Raw genomic sequence first — 21,675 nt, 5'->3', positions numbered from 1 at the left:
TGGTTTCTGAGGATGTCAGTATTCCTCCAACACATCAGTGCACAGGGTTTTCTGTGCAGGTGGTCAGGTGATAACCTGTGTATAACATGACATCTATTAAAGATGTGTGTATGTGTTTGCGTGTATATGTGTATGCGTGTGTGTATGTGTGTGTATGTGTGTATGTGTGTGTATGTGTGCATGTGTGTGTATGTGTGTATATGTGTGTGTATGTGTGCATGTTTGTGTGTGTGTGCATGTGTGTGTATGTGTGTGTGTGTGTGTGTGTGTGTGTGTGTGTGTCTAAGTTGTTGCTTGGGTTCTGCCTCTTTTCTCCAATGTCATTTACTTACATTTTTAGCTTTATAACTTGGGATAGTGTTGTTTTCCATCTGAGTTTTCTATATTGGTTTGTTTTTAAAAATATTATTTGAAATACATATTAAAATAGTTTCAGTTACAGATTCTGTGGCCATTCTTTAATAAGTATTTACATTATCCACAAAAAGTCCTCACTATAGCTTAGATGGAAAGACAGGAGTAATACCCTGCACACACACACTAACCTGAGTCTCAGTTTCAAGGTTCACTACAGGAAGACTAGTCTCTCATGCAATTGAAAGACAGCATATGCATGTAGTTCACAATATAATATGTACCTTTTAATCCAAATAATTATTCAGCAAACATCCTTATTTGCATATGGATTATCTATTTAACAATGAGGTGGATTTATAAAAGTCTGATTAACTTCTCCACTGTTGCCAAGTCAGTCAGGGTCTGTAAGCAGTGCTAATATTAGCTAAAGAAGAGTGTCCTTGGGAAGGGGACTCAGGTGAGGAAGCTCATCTGTCAGAGCACACAGGAAAGAACCTTGATTGTTGGGTGTGTGCTCTTTCTACCTTCATGACTGGCACACATGCTTAGGAATCATAAAAAATCTGACAGGCAGCAATGACGAAAACAGCAAATCACAACTCTGCAAGGGGCTCACATGGTATCTGCTCAGAATCAACACAGTCCAGATTTGGATTACCTACGGCCTCTCTTAACTGTGTTTAGTGTGTCAGAGAGCATCTTCTAAAAAAGAAGAACTCTTCATAAAGCACATCTCCAGTTTTAAGTAGAAGCCACATTAACTCTTTTCAGAAACAATGAAAATAAAGAAGAACTAAAAGAACAAACCCCAGAGATGTGTGATGATTTCTTTACTTTTAAGGTGGGAATGGCTACAGCTTTAATGGTTGGTGTCATGGCTGTTCTCCTCATTAACAGTGAGGAAGCCCTAAGCTTCCAGAGTTACTAGTGAGAGCCGGTAGGAGGTCTTCACCTGGCAGAAAGTTACAATAAGTAACTTTCATAGTTCCTAAATGTCTTTTGAAAGCACAGAACAATACAAGAATCTAAAACAAAATGAAGGCCTACCTGAGGCTGTATTAAACTATGCATCTTAGCATTAGAAATAAAAATCAAAAGTGATTTTTATTCCATCAAGCTACTAACTAGTTCTAATGGCAAAACAGAAGCCAGCCTATGGCTGTAAAAACTCCAGGATGTCACTATAAAAACCAGTCAGGTTGTATTTTTGAGAAAACAAACTGCTGGGGCTGAAAAAGGAAGAAAAAGAACGGGGGGCGGGGGGACAAAAAACACAAACCACAAACCACAGTGCATAAAACCATACAGTGTTGAACTGAGCAAACAATTGCTAAGAAGGAATAATTTGTATATTTATATTTCTATTATAATTTGTGTTATTGCATAGATATATTGTTTATTATATATTATTGTAATATATATATATAATTTGCACATATGTATAACCCATGTCACCAATCTACATACCCTGTTCTCCAAGTGCAGCCGCACATGGAAGAAGCTGTGCACTGGAAGTGTGTGGAGAAACGCGTTAGGCTGATTCACAGCCTGCAGATCGGGGCAGCTGTGCTGCTGGCATTGACTGGGAGCTTTCTGTGTTTTCCAACTCAGCAATGGCTGACTTCTACTTCCTCTAACACATTCATCTCTAGGATGCTGGATTCTGTACACATTCCTTAATCTTTAACTCAGGAAGAAAGACATTAAAGACTCATCTTCAGCTGAACACCTAGGACTCCAGCACTCAGGAGTTATAGCTGAGACAGGTGGATTAATGTTTGAGGACAGCCTCTCCTACACAGAGAACCTATGCCACCAAGGAAGACCTATCTGCAGGAGAGCTAGAAAAAAGATGGACGATTCATCTCTTCATACTGGCTGAGGATCTAAGCGAAGCCAGCAGTCTGACAAAACATATAAACGACCCACCCACTTCTAAGTCCAGCTATCACTGGGTGTGTGTAGGGGGGTGCTGGTGGGGATTCAAAGTCCCTGGATGTGCATGTGGAACACAAGAGCGGAACTTAAGAATCCACTCTCTCTTGGAACTAGCACTGTCACTGTCACCTCTGACACATACCATCTGTCTCCTCTAACTCCTACGACAGTTCTCTAAAGTCGGACACGAGTAGCTGCCAAACCTGGATGTGCATTACATTTGTTATTAACAAATAATGATAAGATGATAAAATTCCAATGATTATATGGGGATTCTGTCTTGGTGTGCTCTCTTGACTGGGGCACACTATGTATCCGAATGAATTAATGACACCTATGTAAGCTCTTGCTGTCATGTGTTTCCTAACTACTAAAGGAACAACTATGTCAGAGGATAAGTGTCTGCCCTGAGACTGGTTTTTATGCACGATTGACCCGAGGCTGCCTTTTGTAAATGGCCTGAGCTTTCTATCACAAACTCTCACTCCATTCATGCAGATACTGGATAGTAAGAACACACCGCTCTCTGAACACAACAAAGGTACAAACAAGAGGAAGGAGGAGCTAGCCCAGATGTGAGGTGGTGAGGCGGGTGCCCTGGTGAGCTCCACCTCAGCTCTGCTAACACTGAGAGGTTTTGCCTTAGAGTAGTCAAGACATGCTTGTGCCAATGCACAGATGGGGCAGAGAAGGTTTCCACCAAGCTACTCCCCTGTTCCATGGGTCTGCTACTACTATACCTCACTTCTCTTACGTGGAAAGATGGCAAGCATGGAAGGAGTCTATTGCTATTCATCTAAAACTGTCAACTTCACTGAATTAAGAAATCTTCATAGAATTAATGCTATTTAGGAAGCAGGTATGTCAGTTTGGGCTTTTCTAGAGACAGACTCTGAGCTAGCCAACACATCAGTTCTAGGACACATTCATAACACAGCTGACCTACTCTAGTCAGAATCCAGAAGCATTACTGGGAGGTAGGGAGTGGCAGGCAGGAGGGGGCCGAACTGCTGGAAGCAGGTCACTGGGTGCATGCCCTTGGGTGCTCCTTGCCCTGGGTGCTCCTTGCCCCGGCCCCTTCCTGTCTTCTCTTTCCTCCGCTTCCTGTCTCACGTGGGTAGGAAGTGCCCTGCACTAGCATAACCTCTGGGATGAACTGACATCTCTTCTAGTCATTTCCAGCATGTATTGTGTCATGGCGGCCAATACAAGGTCTCTTGACAACAGTCCCCCTCAGCTACGGGAAGCCTCTGCATCTTCCTTCCTCCCAACCCCAAATATCTAAAACTAAAAGACTGCCTTTGTGTAAACACACAGTTTTTCCCTGAGTATAGTTTGTTTTCTTGACAGCCTCTAGTTTATTAACATCACGGTGATGAGTGGCTCAAATTTCCGATGTGGAGAAAAGTACTGTATATGATTAAAGTGTCCATCAGTCAGAGAGCCTTGAGCTGCTGCTGGTACCTCTGCATACTAACCTGCGCTCTGCATACTAACCTGTGCTCCCCCCGACTCATCCTCTCTTGCTGCTTGTTCTTGGACTTGCTGCAGCATTTTCTCCAGCTCTTTCAGTAAACCTTCTGTCTCAGAGACAACTGAAGGAAATCAGGAAGACAATAAAAGCTGCATCTTTAGTTAATTCCATTTAACTCATCATCTTAACCACCCAGAAAGGATTCTTCTAAGTAATACAGAAATTAAAAATGAACTTTGTATTTTTTAAAAAATTATCTTTACTCAGCTTAAAAAAATAGATTTCCTTATAGCTTTTTCTTACCTGCTTAATTTTTGCTATCATATGGTTTTATACAGGAGGACCTCTGCTTGAAGCAAAATTCTATTATGAATTTCCAGGCTAAATTTTTGTAATTCTTTGAAAGGAATAGCTAATTTTCTTGATATGTAATAGTATAAAATGCTTTTGAAATATAAAAATCTCATTAGAAGTTGTTGCATATTTCTTCTTAATTGGGGACCCAGGTACTCAATTATGTTTATAAAACTCCCATCACAACCAAGGAGCTATACAGGCAGTGGATAGTGGGGGAGGAGAGTTTTCTTGAAAAGGTATATCCTCTGGTAGGTCCACAAGGCTCCTGTAAATGGCCCCATTCCCAAGAGCATTGAGACTTAGACTACCAGATTATTTTGGGGGCACGGTGGGGGAGACACGAAGTTAAGAGAGTGGGGGAAGTTGGGAGTGGACTTGGGAGGAAAAGGGGAGTAGGGGTGAAGATGGTTGGAATGCCTTGTACCCATGTAGGACATCAAAGGCTGCTGTCAGGAAGGGAAAGGACACAACAAAGCAGCTGGGCTGAGTGCGTGCTCAACCTGTCTTTTCCCTCTCTTTTTCTACTTTCATGTGTGGGACCTGTGTGAGTGGAGCCTCTGTGGGGTGCACATGCACTTTTGTGGGTGCTTGTGGAGGCCGGAGGGTGGCGTCAGGGATACTCTTCCATTGCTCTGTTACCTTATTTACTAAGGAAGGAGCTCGAGGCTCCCTGACATGGCTAGACCTACTGGCCAGTTTGCGGCCCACTGATATTTGTCATGGTTTCTGGGGATTCTGACTTTGTTCCTCACACTTGCATGGCAAACCATCTCCAAGGCTCTAAAGGCTCATCCATTTCTAACCCAAGTGACAACATACGTTAATTGCCCAGCATGATTTTAAAAAGAAAACACTATGCTGATCAATGTCTTCTTTGCATAGCGATGAAGTAAGAAAAGTGTTTACCACTTCATTTAATATGTTGAGATAAAATAATGAAACCACCACCACCTAAGAAAGACAGCCTACAGTAATGACAGAGTTGTATTCTGATTAACAACATGCATTTGAATTCTCTGCCTAAATAAAATGGCAGTTCTACTTGACACAAAGTCTTGCTGAAGCAAAGATCAGAGAAAACAGCACACAGGTAGCTTGCTGCACCGCACCAGAAACAGAAGCCTGCCCAAAGCCAGCATAACCTGGAGGGAATGCCACTTCCACTCTGATCCCAGCAGTCTGACACAACACTCCCTCTTCTCTGCTAGGGGAGATCACCACAAGTCATACCACTCGGCACAGCTGGAAGTTCAAGAAACATCTACATGTACCCAGGCAGGACATAAGAAAGAGAACTTTAAATCCCAGGTAAAGCACTATTAATAGCAGTATTGACCAAAATCATGGCAGTGAGGAAACATAAAATCTCCCTGTGGTTGTTGCTCTAGCACAGGAAAGCCAGTTTTCCTTTGACACAGTTCCACATTGCACACATTACAGTTTGCATAAGTATGCTGACCGGCATCTCTTTGCCTAAGCATTCTTCTATTCAACCAACACACATTTATAGCGCATCGACTGTGAGCCAGAAACTCAAGAGAGTAAGCACAGACTAAGAAGCCTTCCTCACTATGATCTCGGCCCAGCCAACATTAGGCTATCTGCAAAACTTGTTTTGAAATAACCCAAAAGAAGCTCGAGAGTCAGCTCTTATGTTTAAAAGCAAGACAAACGAAGCTTGCAGCTGACATGTGGGTTACCTCTCAAAGCATCTGTTTTCTTTCCTTATGGCTAAAGACAACACAGTACTCCATTCCGGATCAGGAGTACTCAGAGTTTGTTGGGCCTAAGAATCACCTGGGTAATTCATGTTAAACATGGATACGGCATGTCTACTGAATCCAAACTTGCTAGAGGAATGTATGCTTGTCCTGAAGCACATTGAATGAAATTAAGATCCAGTTTTACTAGATTAAAAAAAAATGTTTACTTATTTACGTGTGTGTGTGTCTCTCTCTGTGTGTCTGTGTGTCTGTGTGTGTGTGTGTGTGTGTGTGTGTGTTTGTGTGTGCCACAGCATGCATGTAGAGGTCAGAGGACAGCTCTGAGGAGGCTCTCTCCTGTCTTGTTAAAGCAGGATCTCCATTGTTGTTTCTGCATGCAGCACAGGCTAGGCTGGCTTCATTCTCCTGTGTCTCTTCCTGTCTCTCAGGAGGAATGCTGCAGTTATTGCTGTGTGCTTCCCAATCCATCCTGGAAAGGATGAGCTCTGGGATCAGCTCATGGTGTCAGGCTGGAGCCACATGGGCTTCGACACATGGAGCCATCTCCACCGCTCCAAATGTGGCAGGTTTCTCTTTAGTAACCGAACCTGTCCGTTCACAGACCACTGTTTGTGCTTATCCTCAGGCTGACTCTCCAGTTCCCCTCACAATTTTTCTCTACTTTACATTCCAAGTTTATAAAAACTGACACTGAAATTTAATATCCTGTTGAAAAGATGGATTTTTAAGCTGTGCTATAAAAGAAAATGGCAAGCAAACATCTTTATACTTCTAACACTAGGCTAAAGTACAGTCAGGTTATGATGAGGTATGTCATTGCCAAGTTCACTGTAATCTCTGTTTGCAAGCAATCTGGGAAAGTGTCTGCACTGCCTTTTGATCAAAGGGTAGACATAGTAATGGAGGACTTCACCAACTGGCCAGGACTCTTAACAACTGGACTGATGTTGATTTCTGCTTCCAGAGCAGCAGGAAGCTTGCTTTTCTATAAGCACTCCTATATTGTAAACTGAAATTCAAAAATAATTCTTAAGAAATGGCAGTTAGTGTACTCTACAGACTCAGTTATCAGAATTGGTCAATGATATCCTCCAAAGCTGGAGACAGAAGGCACGCCTTTGCTGACTGTACAACCATCATCTCCTATCTGTGAGGATTATCCTTAGTTTCCTGACTTGACTCAATTCACTGTTCAGAGTAGAAAGGGAGAGGGAAGGAGGAAAATAGAGAGAGGGAGGAAGAGAGGGGGAAAGGAAGGGGAAAGGGAAGGGAGAGAGAGTGGAAAGGGAGGGAGGAGGGAAGGGAGAGGGAGGGAGGAGGGAAAGGAGAGGGAGGGGAGAGGGAAGGGGAGAGAGAAGGGAGAGGGGGAGATTCCATCCCCAAAGAGCAAATCCGAGGCAAGAAAATAAGAAACTGTTTCACATGAGTATGCTAGGAAATTGAGGCCAAGAACTTGGACATAGGTCACCTTCTGTCACAGAGCAGGGCTGACTCCACCCTTGTGGGGGCCACTGGAACAGTGGTTCCCTGTGCTTTGTCCTTTGCATTATTTCTCTTCCCTTTGCTTGGCATCCAAAATTCTAAAGCAAAGTCACATCAAAATAAGTAAATGGGCCAAAGCTTATTGACTCTGAAGAAAATATAAAGATTGTATGTCCACAACTAAGGTGTTAGCTGTTAAATAATCTCTACATTCATAAAACCTAAAAGGCCTGGTTCCTCCAGGTGACAACCACACCATGAAATGATCCTCCTTGTCTTTTAGTTCCAGAAGCCAAATAACACACAGCATGTCACTTACCATGAAGCTTAATTTACAGAAAAGAATGACTGTCTAGAGAGCAACAGAAGTAGCCCCAGAAGGCCAGTGACACACCAGCTGGAGAAGAAAACAGGAGACATGGGCCCTGGGCTACAGAAACCACCGGGCATCAGCAGGTAGCCCTCACAGGAGCCTACTGTCCGCTGCTCTCCCTTCCTTCTCTAATAAAAGCTCTGTGGATATCTAGGTTCTCAAAGTGAGTGCTTTGATGCTGGCATACCCTTTATAGGCATAGATTGCCCTCTGAATTCATGAGATGTATTCCTCACCAGCTCTCTGTTCTGAAGAATTGGCTCTCAAGCAACAAGCACTGGACCTGAGGCCCACAGTGCTATAAACAAATTGCATATGGATGCTTGGAAATAGAGATTACTCTAAAATGCTATCCTCTGAACCAAACTGTTAGAACCTTCATGAGATCACCTATGCCTTCTTGTAAGTTTCTATCACTATGAAGGCTGTTGGTATTAGCACTTCCTCCTAGAAGGCATGGGTGGATCACTGGACCCTCCCTTGAGCATCAGGCCATTCCACCCAAGCATTTTTATGCAATGCTGCCCTAACTGTACATGGCCTTGGAGTCTCAGGCTAGAGTATATAGGTTAGTGAAAGACTCAGGGAAGCTGGACTCCATCTCTGCAGGTATGGAAAAGCCATCAAGCATACTCAGTAAAGACTGTCCAGTATGGCAGCTTTGAGGTCACCCACACTCCTGTCATGAGTAAGCTCAGTAAACTCACTGGTTTCGTTTGGTAAAAGAAAAGTTGATTTGTTGTTAAGACCTTTGGAGGAGGAGTAGCAATGTTCACATCAACCACCCACTACCCACCAGGAAGGGCTTTTAACAATAGGGATCCACAGAAATATTGATAGAAATTTAAAAGTTTGAAAAGTATTTTGTTGTTCTTTACATGCTGTTGGATGCTTATTTTTATTTATTTGCTTTTATTCTCATCTTAATTTGTTCTTCAAAAATTCTGTACAATGTGTTTTGATGAATTTCACTGCCCCCCCCCTTCCAGATCCATCTCATCTTTCTATCCACCCAACATCACCTTCTCTCTTTTTTTTTCTTAATCAGTTGATACCTGTATGCTCTGGTACGTACAGCCATCACTGCAGGATGATGTCTACCTGCCCTGGCTATGTCTGGGAAGGAAAAACTGACTCCCATCTCCATTCTGGAATTGTGTCTGTTATGAGTCTACACCTGCCTTGTGCAAGACATCTCACACTGCTGTGAACTCTTATATGTAAAATGCCCTGCTCTGTCCAGGAAAGTTTCTTTGTAGTCAGCCAGCACCTCTTGCTCTTATTTTGCTCTCCCTCTTCCACCGTGATCCCTGAGCCTGGCGTGGATAGGTGTAGTATGCCTATGTATAGGATTTAAGCCTGAGTGAGCACTCCACAGTCTCTTAAGGTTCTTTTGCAGTAGATGGTGATTATTAAGTTTTTGCACAGGATCACTCTCAGGTGTCCTTGGCTTTCCTGAGAATGATCTAAGAGGCATGTGCCACACAGCAAGCTTCTATGGTGCTGAGCATGAAAGCCTGGGCTTCATGCTTGCTAGGTGAGTGTTCTACCAATGAAGCCTTATCCCCAGTCCCAAGGAGTGTTAAGAATGAAAGGGAACCACTGTTTCCTGAGGATTCCTCTGGGAAAGAACACAATGGAGTGGTTTAGTGACACCTACTCTTTAATTGTTGATGATGAGAGGGACTAAAATGGATTAGTCGTGTGTTTTCTCATCTTTACAGGAAAATCATGCCCAATAATGTTAACCTAGACAACTACCATGCTTAATAAGGTCATGGATCTTAAGGAGAAGCTACTATTACCACTTTCTTCAACCAGTATAATTCCTAATTGCCTTCTAAAACTCATCCTTATATCCAAAGGTAGGTGTATCTCTCACTCATCATCAAAAGAGCTGCTTCTTTTTACAGCAGACTGAGTCTTACCCTGGAAGTGATGCCGTCCACGACACATATGGAGTGTCTAGGTGGCCATGACTGGACAAAGCCCTCTGGAGCAGGAGTCCTGGCTTCAGCAGTCATGCTCCCTGCAGCTACAGTGAAACATTACTCATCGTGCTGGAGGTGGATTTGAAGTAACTGGGCTGTCTTGGAGGCCATCTGGTTGACTGCCAGTGAGATATCTGCCTGTCAGTCCCCACTTGGAAAGGTTTCTGACAACTGTTCCTTGGATTAATTTCCTCATTGTTGTGACAAAATACCTAGCAAAAACTATGAAGCAACAATTTATTTTTTTCAAGACTCAGAGGGTTTCCATTCCTGTTTGCTTGGCCTAGTGCTTGAGTAAAACATCACTGCTACTGGAGCGTGCTGCAGAGCAGAGCAGCTCACTTCAAGGCTGATGAGGGGTCAGAGTGGGACTAGGACTTGGAAGCTGGCATACCCGTCAAAGGCACGCCCTAAGGCTCTCCTTCCTCCAGAGGTCCTTCCCCAGAAAGCCTCCAGTGTTGGAAACATTAGCTTCTGGGGTCACTCCACATTGCTCAAGGGCTTTAATAACTCGTTCTCAAAAGTTTAAGCTACTTAGAGGACAAAGAAAACTTCTTACTAATGAGAGAGAGAGAGAGAGAGAGAGAGAGAGAGAGAGAGAGAGAGAGAGAGAATGAGAGAGAGAGAGAAGAATTTACCATAAAATTAACATTCTTTACAGGGCTTGCTGAAGTTTCTTCTTCCACTGCTTAATTATTCTTATGTACCTGACAATGGCCCTAGGTAGGCCGGGTTTTCCTAAGCTTTCCTCAGTTCATATCCCAATTTATAATTCACATACTGCTTTGACTTCTCCTGTTACAATCCCCACTGCCAATCCTTCATTCAGTCTCTGGTTGGGCTGCTCGGTACAGGGTTCAGATGAAGCTGGTGATTTGGAACAGAAGGTCTTGATGTGATAAGATATGCATAGGTCCAGGGAGGATCTTTACAGTGGCCTTTGACCACTGAAACTAGTTAGCTGAAATGTAGGCAAGTGCTCCCCTTCAGAAAAAAAGGATCAAGTAAAAAGACAAAAATAATAGAAAGAGAGTAAGGGCAGTTCCAAATGAACGCTTCTTAGAAGAAGGGGCTGCTTAGGAGCCTGTAATGGTTTGTATGTGCTCAGCCTAGGGAGAGGCACTATTAGAAGGTGTGGCCCTGTTGCAGTAGGTGTGTCACTGTGGGTGTGATCTTTAAGACCCCTATTCTAGCTGCCTGGAAGCCAGAATTCTACTAGCAGCCTTCAAATGAAGATGTAGAACTCTCAGCTCCTCCTGCACCATGCCTGCCTGGATGCTGCCATGTTCCCACCTTGATGATAATAGACTGAATCTCTGAACCTGTAAGCCAGCCCCAAATAAATGTTGTCCTTATAAGAGTTGCCTTGGTCATGGTGTCTGTTCACAGCAATAAAGTTCTAACTAAGACAGAAGTTGGTACCAGGATCTGGGGTATTGCTGTAATAGGCCTGACCATGCTTTTGTTTGGAGGGATGTGAATTTTGGGACTTTGGAAAGCAGTGGAATGCTTTAACTTGGGCTTAATGGGCCATCCTAGTAGGAATATAGAAGACTTTGTTGCTGAGTATGATTTGAACTGTGAAGACTTAGACCAAGAGATTTCAGTAGAAAAATTCCAGAATGTAGCCTAGAGACTGTATTTATGGTATTTTGGTGAAGAATGTGGCTGCCTTTTGTCCTTGTCTGAAGAGTCTACCTGAGCCTAAAGTAAAGACATTTATATTAATTGCATTGACAAAAGAAGTCAAAAAAAGCCCAGCAGAGACTTTGTTCTGTGGTTAAGTCTCATGAAGAGTTTTTTGAACAAGCATAGCAGGCTTAAAAAGAAAAAATATAAAATATATGGCTCAAGTAGTAAAGGAGCACCAGGAAGTGAAAGGGAACTGAATCTTATATTCTAGGAGATGACAGATTAAGGGATTTGGGGGCAAGATACTACTTAGCTAACTTTAGATCCACACATTGTGGTATACATCTTTAATCCCAGGAGACAATACAAACAAATCTCTGAGTTCAAGGCCAGCCTGGGACAAAGCAGGTTCTAGGTAAAGAAAAGCTTAAATCTAGGCATGGTGGTACACGCCTTTAATCCCAGCATTACAAGAGACAAGCTATCCTGATCTCTGAGTTCAAAGTCAGTCTACAGAGAAAGTTTCTGGACAGCCAAGGTTAGGCAGAAAAGGAGTTGGAAAACAGAAAGCTAATGATAATGTAATAAAACAAGGTCATGTTCCAGCCCCTGCAAGCAGAGGAACTCAGCAGCTCTGGCCATGTGGCTCTGGATTTAGAGTCCAGAATAGAAGGAACTACTGGGACAATTGGTGTTGGTTAGCTAGAGCTAAGAAATTCATTGTGATTATGAAGAGGCCAGCCAGCATCACTGAGGTGAAATCTTCTGGGAAGTGTTTTCTGAGAGTACAACAAAGCTTTGTTCCAGAGATAGACAAGGTTGTACCTCGTGCTGCAGTTGTACTTGGTAATGTGTAAGAGTCACCCAGGTGTTACTGGTTTTGAAGGCATGAAGGGGTCATGAAGAGCAGCTGAGGCTTGGCACTGTGAGAGGCCATTGGTGAACGTGCAGCCTCAGTTGATGTTGATAGCCCAGGACTGAAGGGGTCATGCAAAGGAGCTGAGGCTTGGCACCATGAAGAGAGCCTATGAGAGGCTATTGATGAAGCCTAGTTGCAGCAGAAGACCCCAGTGTATTGGAGATGCCAGTTCCATGGATGATCACCAAGAACAGCAGCGACAATGAAGTGAATTAACCTGAACTTAGAGTGCTACAGAGGGCAGAGCTGGAGAAGTGACTGACACCAGCCCTTCGGAGGAGCCCACAAGATCATGTGTGGATCCCAGCCATTGAAACAAGAAGCTGTAACACTGAAGTTGCCTTGGAGACCCTAAGATGTTTGAGATGCCAAAGCTATGGCCTATCTGCTGAGAAAAGCTACTAATAGGGAGTGGAACCAGCCCAGGAGAAGGAAGTTTGTTGCAGTCTACAAAGATGAAAAGGGAGCTGGAGATCTGAAGACCTCCTTGAAATCAGACTTGGAGATGCAGAGTTTGGAGTTTGCCCAGGTGGTTTCCTGTCTTGCTTTGGGGATTATAGTAAAGCACTTGGATGACTCTTAAAAGAGACTTTGAACTTTGGACTTTTAACACTGTTGAGTCTGCTATGGGGACCTTTGAAGTTGGACTAAATGTATTTTGCATCATGCTATGTTTAGGCATGGCCCCCATAGACTAATATGTTTGAACAATCCTATAGGGGCAAGGAAGTGGTGTGTATATGCTTGTCCCAGGGAGAGGCACTATTAAAAGGTGTGGACCTGTTGCAGTAGGTGTGGCCCTGTTAGAGTAGGTGTGTCACTGTGGATGTGGACTTTTAAGACACTCATCCTAGCTGCCTGGAAGTCAGTATACTGCTAGCAGCCTTCCGATGAAGATGTAGAACTCTCAGCTCCTCCTGCACCATGCCTGCCTGGGCGCTGCCATGCTCCCACCTTGATGATAATGGACTAAACCTCTTAACCTGTAAGCCAGCCCCAATTAAATGTTGTCCTTATAAGAGTTGCCTTGGTCATGGTGTCTGTTTACAGCAATAAAACCTTAAATAAGACAGAGCCTTTGGGTAAACTGTCTAGACTTTCTCTGTGTGTCCATTTAGGGACAGACAGACCTTTGCCTTGATACTGGAACACAGAAATTGAATTCATCATGAAAGTCAAAAGGAAGAAGTAGCCAAGAACAGAAGTCAGGAGTGTGAAAGCAATAACAGAAGCCTTGAACAGAGACAAGAACAGGACTTTACCATGCTTGGGAAGAAAAAACAAAAGGATTTTGAAAATAAATATTCCATCCTTCCTCTCCCTGCTTCACTTTCTTTACATGAGACTACAGGTCAGTGGCTTATTTAGCCACTTGAAATGCAGTATCCACAGCTGTGGAGTGGCTTCAAGGAGGAGCACTACTAACAGAACCTCTAGTCTGATGTGCTTTAAGCAAGACTACCACAGCTCCACCTTGCAAATAAAGCATCAGCTTACTTCTGAAAATTGATTGGAGGGCAAGTCAAGCAGCATGAGAGACAAACTTGCTGCTTGCATTCACACCCTTTCTACTGTGTCTGACACTGTGGTGGCTTGGTTGAGAGCAACCCCATAGGCTCATGGGTCTGAATACTTGGTTCCCAGGTGGTGTAACTGTCTGGAATTAGGAGTAACTTTGCTGGAGGAGGGATGTCACTGGGCTTTAGAGGTTTCAAAAGACATCTGTGATTCTCAATGTTCTTTCTCTGCCTCCTGGCTGTGGATCAAGATGGGAGCTCTCAGCAGTTCCTTAGCTACACCATCATGGACTCTACCCCTCTGAAGCCATAAGCCAAATTAAACATTTTGCCTTGGTCATGGCACTTTATGACAGCAATAGAAAAATAATGAAGACAATTACCAGTGGCAATTACTTCAGCCTAAGCCATAGGCTATTTTTAGTACCGTTTTTCCCTCTTTCTTTGGATTCTAATAGGTTTGGAATGGAAAGGTCTGGGTTGAAGCACAGTTGATAGCATTTTCTTTACAGTTGTCAGTACTTTAAAACACTAAATATATGACAATTTCAGGGTAATTCTAATGAAGACAGAAACTCAAAGAAAACTGAAGACTTCCCATTTGACACAGAATGACCCAGTAACCTTTTACTCATCTATAGACGCACAATAGCTTTGTAGCCCTTAAAAACAATCAGCTACAGTTTTTATTCTTCTCTTATGCAAAATATACTGACTGCAGCTTCTCTCTCTCCTCCTGCTAGTCTCCACACACACCTCCCCTCTCCACTTCCCCCACCCCACCCCCATCTCCTTTTAGAAAAGACCAGACCTCCCAGAAACATCAACAAAACATGATACAACAAGGTACAAAAACACCAGGCAAAAATCTCACATCAAAGCTGAACTAGAAAACCCAACAAGAGAAAAGGGGTCCCAAGATCAGGCAAAAAAGTTAGAGACACTCCCACTGCCAATGTCAGAAGTACCACAAAAACAACAAGCCAGCAACCATATTATATACACAGAGGGCCTAGAGCACACCCATGTGGGCTCTGTGATTGCCACTGCAGTCTCTGTGAGTCTCCATGAGCTTTGTTTAGAATAACTACATTTTTTGAAATTATATCCAGACTAAGAAACTAAAACCATGACAGGCTTCACATACCCATGTTTTCCATTGATAGGGCTTCATCCGAACAAAAAATTTCAACAGAGCACTTTAAAGCAGCGTCCCTAAAAAAAGATTTTGACAGATTTAGTTTCAAAAGAGAAACTCCCACATACAGACATACATATGCATATGTATACACATATAAATGCATGCACACACATGTACATATACATACATGTATGCATTTTACTGCACATATGCAAATGTGTATTTGGTAACTATATACTGTGACTGTATATATCTCAATCTTTGGGTGTGCTTTCTTGGTTGTCTCACAGGGAACAAATACAACCTGTGCTCACAGTAGCTAATCCAACAAGCACTCACACAGGCATTCTTCATGTAATTACCTTCCAAAAATATCTATTAGGTAAGCACTGTCCTCGTTATGTAAAGAGGCTGAGGCACTGAGACTACAGAGGCAATGAGAAGTCTAGCAGCTCAGGTAAATCAGTGTCATGACAGAACCTGTTCTGTCAGATGGCAAAGCTGTTTCCTAGTCACACTGTACTCTGACAAGAAACATCTATGCCAATGCACTGCTGCCATCAGAGGTTCCTAGGAGTTGTTTCTGCAAGCCATGAGTCTTCACCTTCTAAACGGAGGTAACTATACAATGCTGCCCAACATATGTGATGGAATTGCTGTGCTGTGTAACTAAGGCAACCAAAGTCCATTTATAAGAATGAGTTATCAAGAGGGTGGATACAGCTCTGCACAGCACGGACAACCTGAGCTCACTACCAAGACCCTCTAAGGTGGCAGCAGAGAGTCAATTCCTGAGACTTGTCCTCTTCCCTCCACATGTGTACCATGGACGTACATGCCCCACACACTTCTAACACACAAAACAAAATAAAATAAATACATAAGTAAGTAATTTTAAAACTGGCTTTCTTCTGCAAAGGCATGACAGCCTTTATTTGTGAGTGGGAATCCTTGTACAGACCTGGTCACATACTGAAAAATAAATGTTAAGGCTACTTCAGTCAGAAGCACGGGAACTTATTATCAGTAGCTTACTACTATATTATGGAGATTTGACTCTGGCTTGTCTTATCTATTTTAAACTAAAGACTATCTTGCATGTTTGAATGATGATAATCTTTAAAAGTTCTGGTTCAATCTGGGAGTTGAGAGACTCTCAGGACTCAACTGAGGTGACCTTAGTCAAAATGCCCAACAGTGGGGAGAGGGAACTCAGAGAGTCCACCTCCGGTAGATAGACAGGGCCTCAAGTGGAGGGTCGGGGTTACCAACCCACAGTCAAAATTTCTGACCCAGAACTGTTCATATCTAAAAGAACTGCAGGGACAAAAATGGAAAAGAGACTAAAGGAAAGGCTGCTCCGTGACTGGCCCAACTTAGGATCCATCTCATTGTGGGGGGCACCAAGGCTTGACACTATTAGTGATGCTATGATGTGCTTACAGACAGGAGCCAGCATGGCTGTACTCTGAGAGGCTCAACCAACTGCTGACTGAGACAGGCACAGATACTTACACCTAACCACTGGATGGAAGTCAGGGACCCCTATGGTTGAATTACTGGAAGGCTTGAAGAAGCTGAAGGGGAGAGCATCCCCATAGAAAGACCAACAGTTTCAACTATCCCAGACTCCTGGGAGCTCCCAGACACTGAGCCAAGGCAGCATACAGAAGCTGGTCCAAGGCCCCCAACACATATATAGCAGAGGACTGTCTGGTCTGGCCTCAGTGGGAGAAGAGAGATTTGAGGCACCAGGGAGGAGGGGAGGTCTGGTGGGGTGGGGAGCATCCTCTCAGAAACACAGAGGAGGAGGAACGGGATGAGGAACTGTAGGAAGGGGGACCAGGAGGGGGGCAATGGCTGGATTGTAAATAAATAAAACTTCAAAACAAAATAGCTGACGGATGTGCATACTCTGAATATGCATAGATATGTAAAAGGAAGTTCTGGTTCAACATACTTATAAGAATATAAATCTTTCTCAACCAAGTACCATGGCCTGTGCCTGGGATCCCAGCATCTATGAGGCTCTGAGACAGGAGAGAGGTAGTTTGAGAGTAGCCTGGGCTACATAGTAAAACCCTGTTGGAAAACAAAAGCAAACAAAATAAAGTATAACTTTCTCTGCACTTCCAACTGCTAATTTACTAATTCTTTCAAAAAGGTTTAAGCACAATGTTTACCCAGTGAGGAAAAAAAATCAGGGAAAATGTCATACAATAATTAAATACAATTTACACATCTCAAATTTTTTATCCTAATACTTTTATTTTTACAAAACATACCTTTTCCTCTTTCTAACTCTGGGCCTTTTCTTTTCAGTATTATTTTTGGAAACTTGCATCTATAAATAAAGATCAAAAATGAATTAGTTCATATTGTTTTAGATCTGTTCAACATACTAGTGGGTTTTGTGACACCCATACTCCTTAGCAAGACCTTTTGGTCTAGCCTCCACCTCATAGTCATTGAAGAAGTACTAATCTGTCTGACTCCAGAAATAGAATGATCAGATAAGAATTTGCTATTTCACTGAGCGGTGGTGGCTCACGCCTTTAATCTCAGCACTTGGGAGGCAGAGGCAGGCGGATTTCTGAGTTCAAGGCCAGCCTGGTCTACAGAGTGAGTTCCAGGACAGCCAGGGCTACACAGAGAAACCCTGCCTCGGAAAACCAAAATAATAATAATAATAATAATAATAATATAAAATAAAAAATAAAAAATAATAAGAATCTGCTATTTCAAACGTTCCCATATGTACTTTTACGAAACCATAAAAATAAGACGATCTTTAAGTTTGACAAACATTTAGCTTTAAGGAAAACAGAAGCAGTCAGCCTGTAGAAGTGTAGAATGTAAAGGTACCTGGTGGGAACTGACATAGGAGAAGCCCCCAAGAATCTGTAGCAATGCACTGCCCAAGAAACACGGCTGGCTTTTTCCATCTAAGCAAAGACAAGTTCTGCACTCTGCTGTGACATAATCAGATAAGGCCTGGAGACAACAGGATTTTTTTTGACTATGAAAATAACAGGCAAAACTTTACTCACTAGAGCACAAAAGCAAGTATTCTATTTCTGGCCTTCCAGGTTAGATGGGAAAAGCAATGTTTCTGACATAAAGAAAACACTCAGCCTATACTATTGAAGTAAAAATCTAAAGTTTAATGTGCTCCTGAGAACATTAGGGTTTCCAAATTTAAAACACACACACACACACACAAACACACACACACACACACACACACACACACACACACACAGGTTCCCTAGGATTCCTAAACTAGGAGAAGAAGAAGCACAAAAGCAATTAATGTAAAAGACGCACACAGGATCTCATACACTACCTTCAATAGTTAAAAATAACTAAAATTAAAGGCAAATAGAACATGCAAGAAAAGTAAAACGCATAAAATAATGTCTTCAATGTATAGTTCAGTTGACATAAAGTTCAAAAGCAAGCTAAACTAATGAATGGTCCTGGAAGTGACGACAGTGACAGCACTGTGGATCAGACTGCACTGGGCGCCTTATCCACAGCAGTGCAGAAGAGCATTATCAATTAGATTATACCCCACACAAGTGTAACCAAGTGGGAAGCTGGGTATCGTGCTGGCTGAGGCTGTTAAATATTACAGCAGAGGAACTTTGGAACTGTTTATATGTTTCAGTTGTTAATTTCCATAATTTTTCAGAAAAATCATTAAAGCTTTCAAAATAAAAGGGAACTTAAATAAAAAAATAATTCTTCTGAAAGAACTACGAAAGGACATGCTACAGAGATTTAACCTAAAAGAAAAAACCAAAAATAAGTGGAGATAAACAAGTTATTAAGCATTTTGTACATCTACATGAACTCAAGACCTCCGCGGGCTCAGGCTAGACAGAACCTCAGTTATTGTGGAGAGAGGATGTGGGTAAGAAGTCCCACTTCCACCTGAGGGGCCACTGGCTGTGAGTGAGTCACACCTCCAAGGATCATGAACAGTGCCAACTTGGTTGGTTTAACAAAATCCAAAAATGACAAAATAGAAGCCAAGAATCCTGCACAGCTCAGGGAGGAGAGTGGATCTGGGAGGAGTTGAGGGAAGGGTGAATCTGATCAAAATACATCATACAGGATGCTTGAAGTTCTAATGAAAAAGGATAAACTAAGTGAACCATGATAGCCTAACTGGGGCTGGGTATAGAGCTCAAAACTACAGCTTTTATAGAGCAGATATAAGACCTGAGTTTTATTCTTAACACTGAGAAAGATAAAAAAAAAGACTATTTTGTAGAGAAGTGAAAAAACAAAGAAGATTCATAATCAAAAGTAATAAAATAGAAGAGGAAAGGAATCAGAACAGAGCAGTAAGTACAATATATGGTATTGAATTATTCACAAAGAAAGATATAATTACAACATTTATGACCAATAGAGGAATTTTAAAAGTAACAACACAGGAGTTTCAGAAAAGTAACTTAAGACCAATATATTGACATATAAGGATAACCCCCAAAGAAGAGGATTGTATTGTGTAACTTCTAGACTAGTAGGAAGAAAAAGAGGGAATATATGTATATGTGTACATATGCACATATGTGCATATTTGTACACACACAGAGACAATTAGAGTTGATACCTAGAATGGCAAACATTAGAATTGCCTTCAATTCTAAATGAAGAAAATCCTTAGGAATTGTACTTACATTAACTCTATTTACTTGGACTCAACACTAAGCCATCTGGCTTCTGAATGAAAATGTGCTATGCTTTAAACAAAAGGAACAAGCTGCCTAATGTCTGAAGGTGTAAAGCACAGATCCAGCATTTTGTTCTTAGAGCAGGCCTAAGGATGTATCACAACCTTCTCTGGAGGGTAATTGTCAGTCAATACTCACTACAGGGCTACCTGCCTTGACAGACTTTCCAACAGTGAATCTGCATTCTTTGAATAATGTAGAAAACTTTGTTCAAAGATATGATCTAGAAATCTGCAAAGCCAGCATGACCATTTCTCTTTGGAAAAGATGCCAGGGATGCGTGCATGAAGGAAGGATGCAAACTAGCTTCCTGTAGCAGGTAGAAATGATGGTGCCAGCTGAACCCAAGCAACTGCAGCACACGGCTAATACAGTCCAGCCTAGACAGACTGCCCATAGCATTTCCTTGAGGAATGAGGACTGAAATGATGATTTTTCTCTCCCTATTTTGGATGCTACTTTTTGAGGTATATAATTCTATTGTTTCTTACATAAACATTGCACATCAATTATCATATGCGAGGCAGGTCAGTTTTCAGTAGAGTCTGGCATCCCCATGACTCTGGACAGCATCAAGCCCAGTGCCTGACAGCGTGATTTATAAATGCCTTGCTGCCTCCCGCTCTCTGCAGTTGCAGCTAAGCTCTGTGGGTTTCTCTGGTTGAGGGTCTTAGCAGAGAGAACAACTAGAGTGTGCTTTCAAGCAGTGAACAGAGGCACAGAGGGAATTTTCTCTAAAAATAGAAGCTGGCTCCCAGTGCCACCTTGAACAAAAGCCATGAAGGATTTCCTATTAGCACCTCAAACTGTGGCTAAGGATGAGACTGGCATAAAGCTTCAAGGGGCTCTATGATTCGGCGTTTTACTCAGAGATCTTAAAGGCTAGCTATTTAGATTTTCTAAAAGGCCTGCTCAGGAACTGAACACAAAAATTTAAGGTGGCTTGTCATTCACATTTCACTCATATCTATAAAACACTTAAGAATGATAGAGTTAATTCCAACAAGGCACCCAAGGAAGAAAGAAGGCCGTGGAAGTGGGGTTTGCAGTACAGTTGCTCAGCTGACAAAGGAGCCAGGGATCAGATTATCTGACCTCTGGCTGGAGGTGCTGTGCAAATCCAAGTCAGCTGCAAACATTTCCTGTTTCTGTACAGTTTTTCTAAAGCCATTGGTCATTTCAGCAAGGGAGATGCTGGGAGATGGGGGATGTTGGCAGAGGACCCTGTTTCTAGGGAGACTTCTGAAACATATGTAAACTCAATTGCTAAGAGCCAATGTATAGAGAACATTCAATGGTTATAATACAGCATTAATTTTTTACCTATAAAGAAATGAATGTTCAGAATGTTATTGTGTGTTTCACCATTTTTTTTCTCCTATTAACCTCAACATTAGGAATACTCAGTGACTCCTCAGCCTGTGGGGATCTCATCAAGTCCTGTAAGCCTAATACATAAGAACTGTTTTCTGACAGGATAGACAGAATCTCCCCCAATTATACAATAAGACATAGTCTTAATCATTTTGTGAGGCTTGAATACTCTGTACCAACCCTATGAAAAGTCCAGAGAGGACTCTGTACACAGGTTCATGGGAGAAAAGGCAGGGCATAGTTCCCTGTGGTCTGGATGAGTCTGTTCTCCAGTGTACACTGGTGTAGGGATTTTTGATGTGTATCTTATATAGGAAAGTTATTTTTGAAACATTTGAAGACATCAATAATATAAACAAAAAGATAAATAGTATCTCAAAGTCATCAGAAGCTGAATGTTTATACACCAGAGTATATTATAAACATGAATTCTGTAATAAGTCAGTTCTATTAATTCTCACTGACACTGAACAGCAATTGCTGCAAATGAGCAGAGAAAGATCATCTAATATCTAGGGACATATCTGCAATCTATGAAACATAAAGTCATTACTCAAATTTCTATTTTATGTTATGCTAATAACCATTATTGATTTTGGTTTTGATGGGATGCAGCTGAGGAAGGGAGTGGTGAATAGTATCCCCAACAGA

The 21,675-nt window shown here is 42.2% G+C and overlaps 1 protein-coding gene across 4 annotated transcripts in view; it reads right to left on the bottom strand.

The window, feature by feature from the left end:
- Positions 1–21,675, bottom strand: part of Zcwpw2 (zinc finger CW-type and PWWP domain containing 2) — a 108,452-nt gene that overhangs the window by 13,667 nt on the left and 73,110 nt on the right. For 3 of the 4 annotated variants that reach the window (XM_028767370.1, XM_028767368.1, XM_028767369.1), the window contains exons 6-8: positions 17,191–17,249; positions 14,912–14,979; positions 3,793–3,890 (exon numbers count right to left, since the gene is read on the bottom strand). In XM_028767370.1, the coding sequence (XP_028623203.1) occupies positions 3,793–3,890; positions 14,912–14,979; positions 17,191–17,249 (225 nt within the window). The remainder of the gene's footprint in view (positions 1–3,792; positions 3,891–14,911; positions 14,980–17,190; positions 17,250–21,675) is intronic. The other variant, XM_028767371.1, reaches the window with a different exon arrangement.

The sequence above is a fragment of the Grammomys surdaster genome, unplaced genomic scaffold (assembly GCF_004785775.1).
Source record: "Grammomys surdaster isolate TR1022 unplaced genomic scaffold, NIH_TR_1.0 172, whole genome shotgun sequence".
NCBI lineage: Eukaryota > Metazoa > Chordata > Mammalia > Rodentia > Muridae > Grammomys > Grammomys surdaster.
Note: the sequence above shows the minus strand (reverse complement) of the source record. Positions and strands in the feature narration are given on the sequence as shown.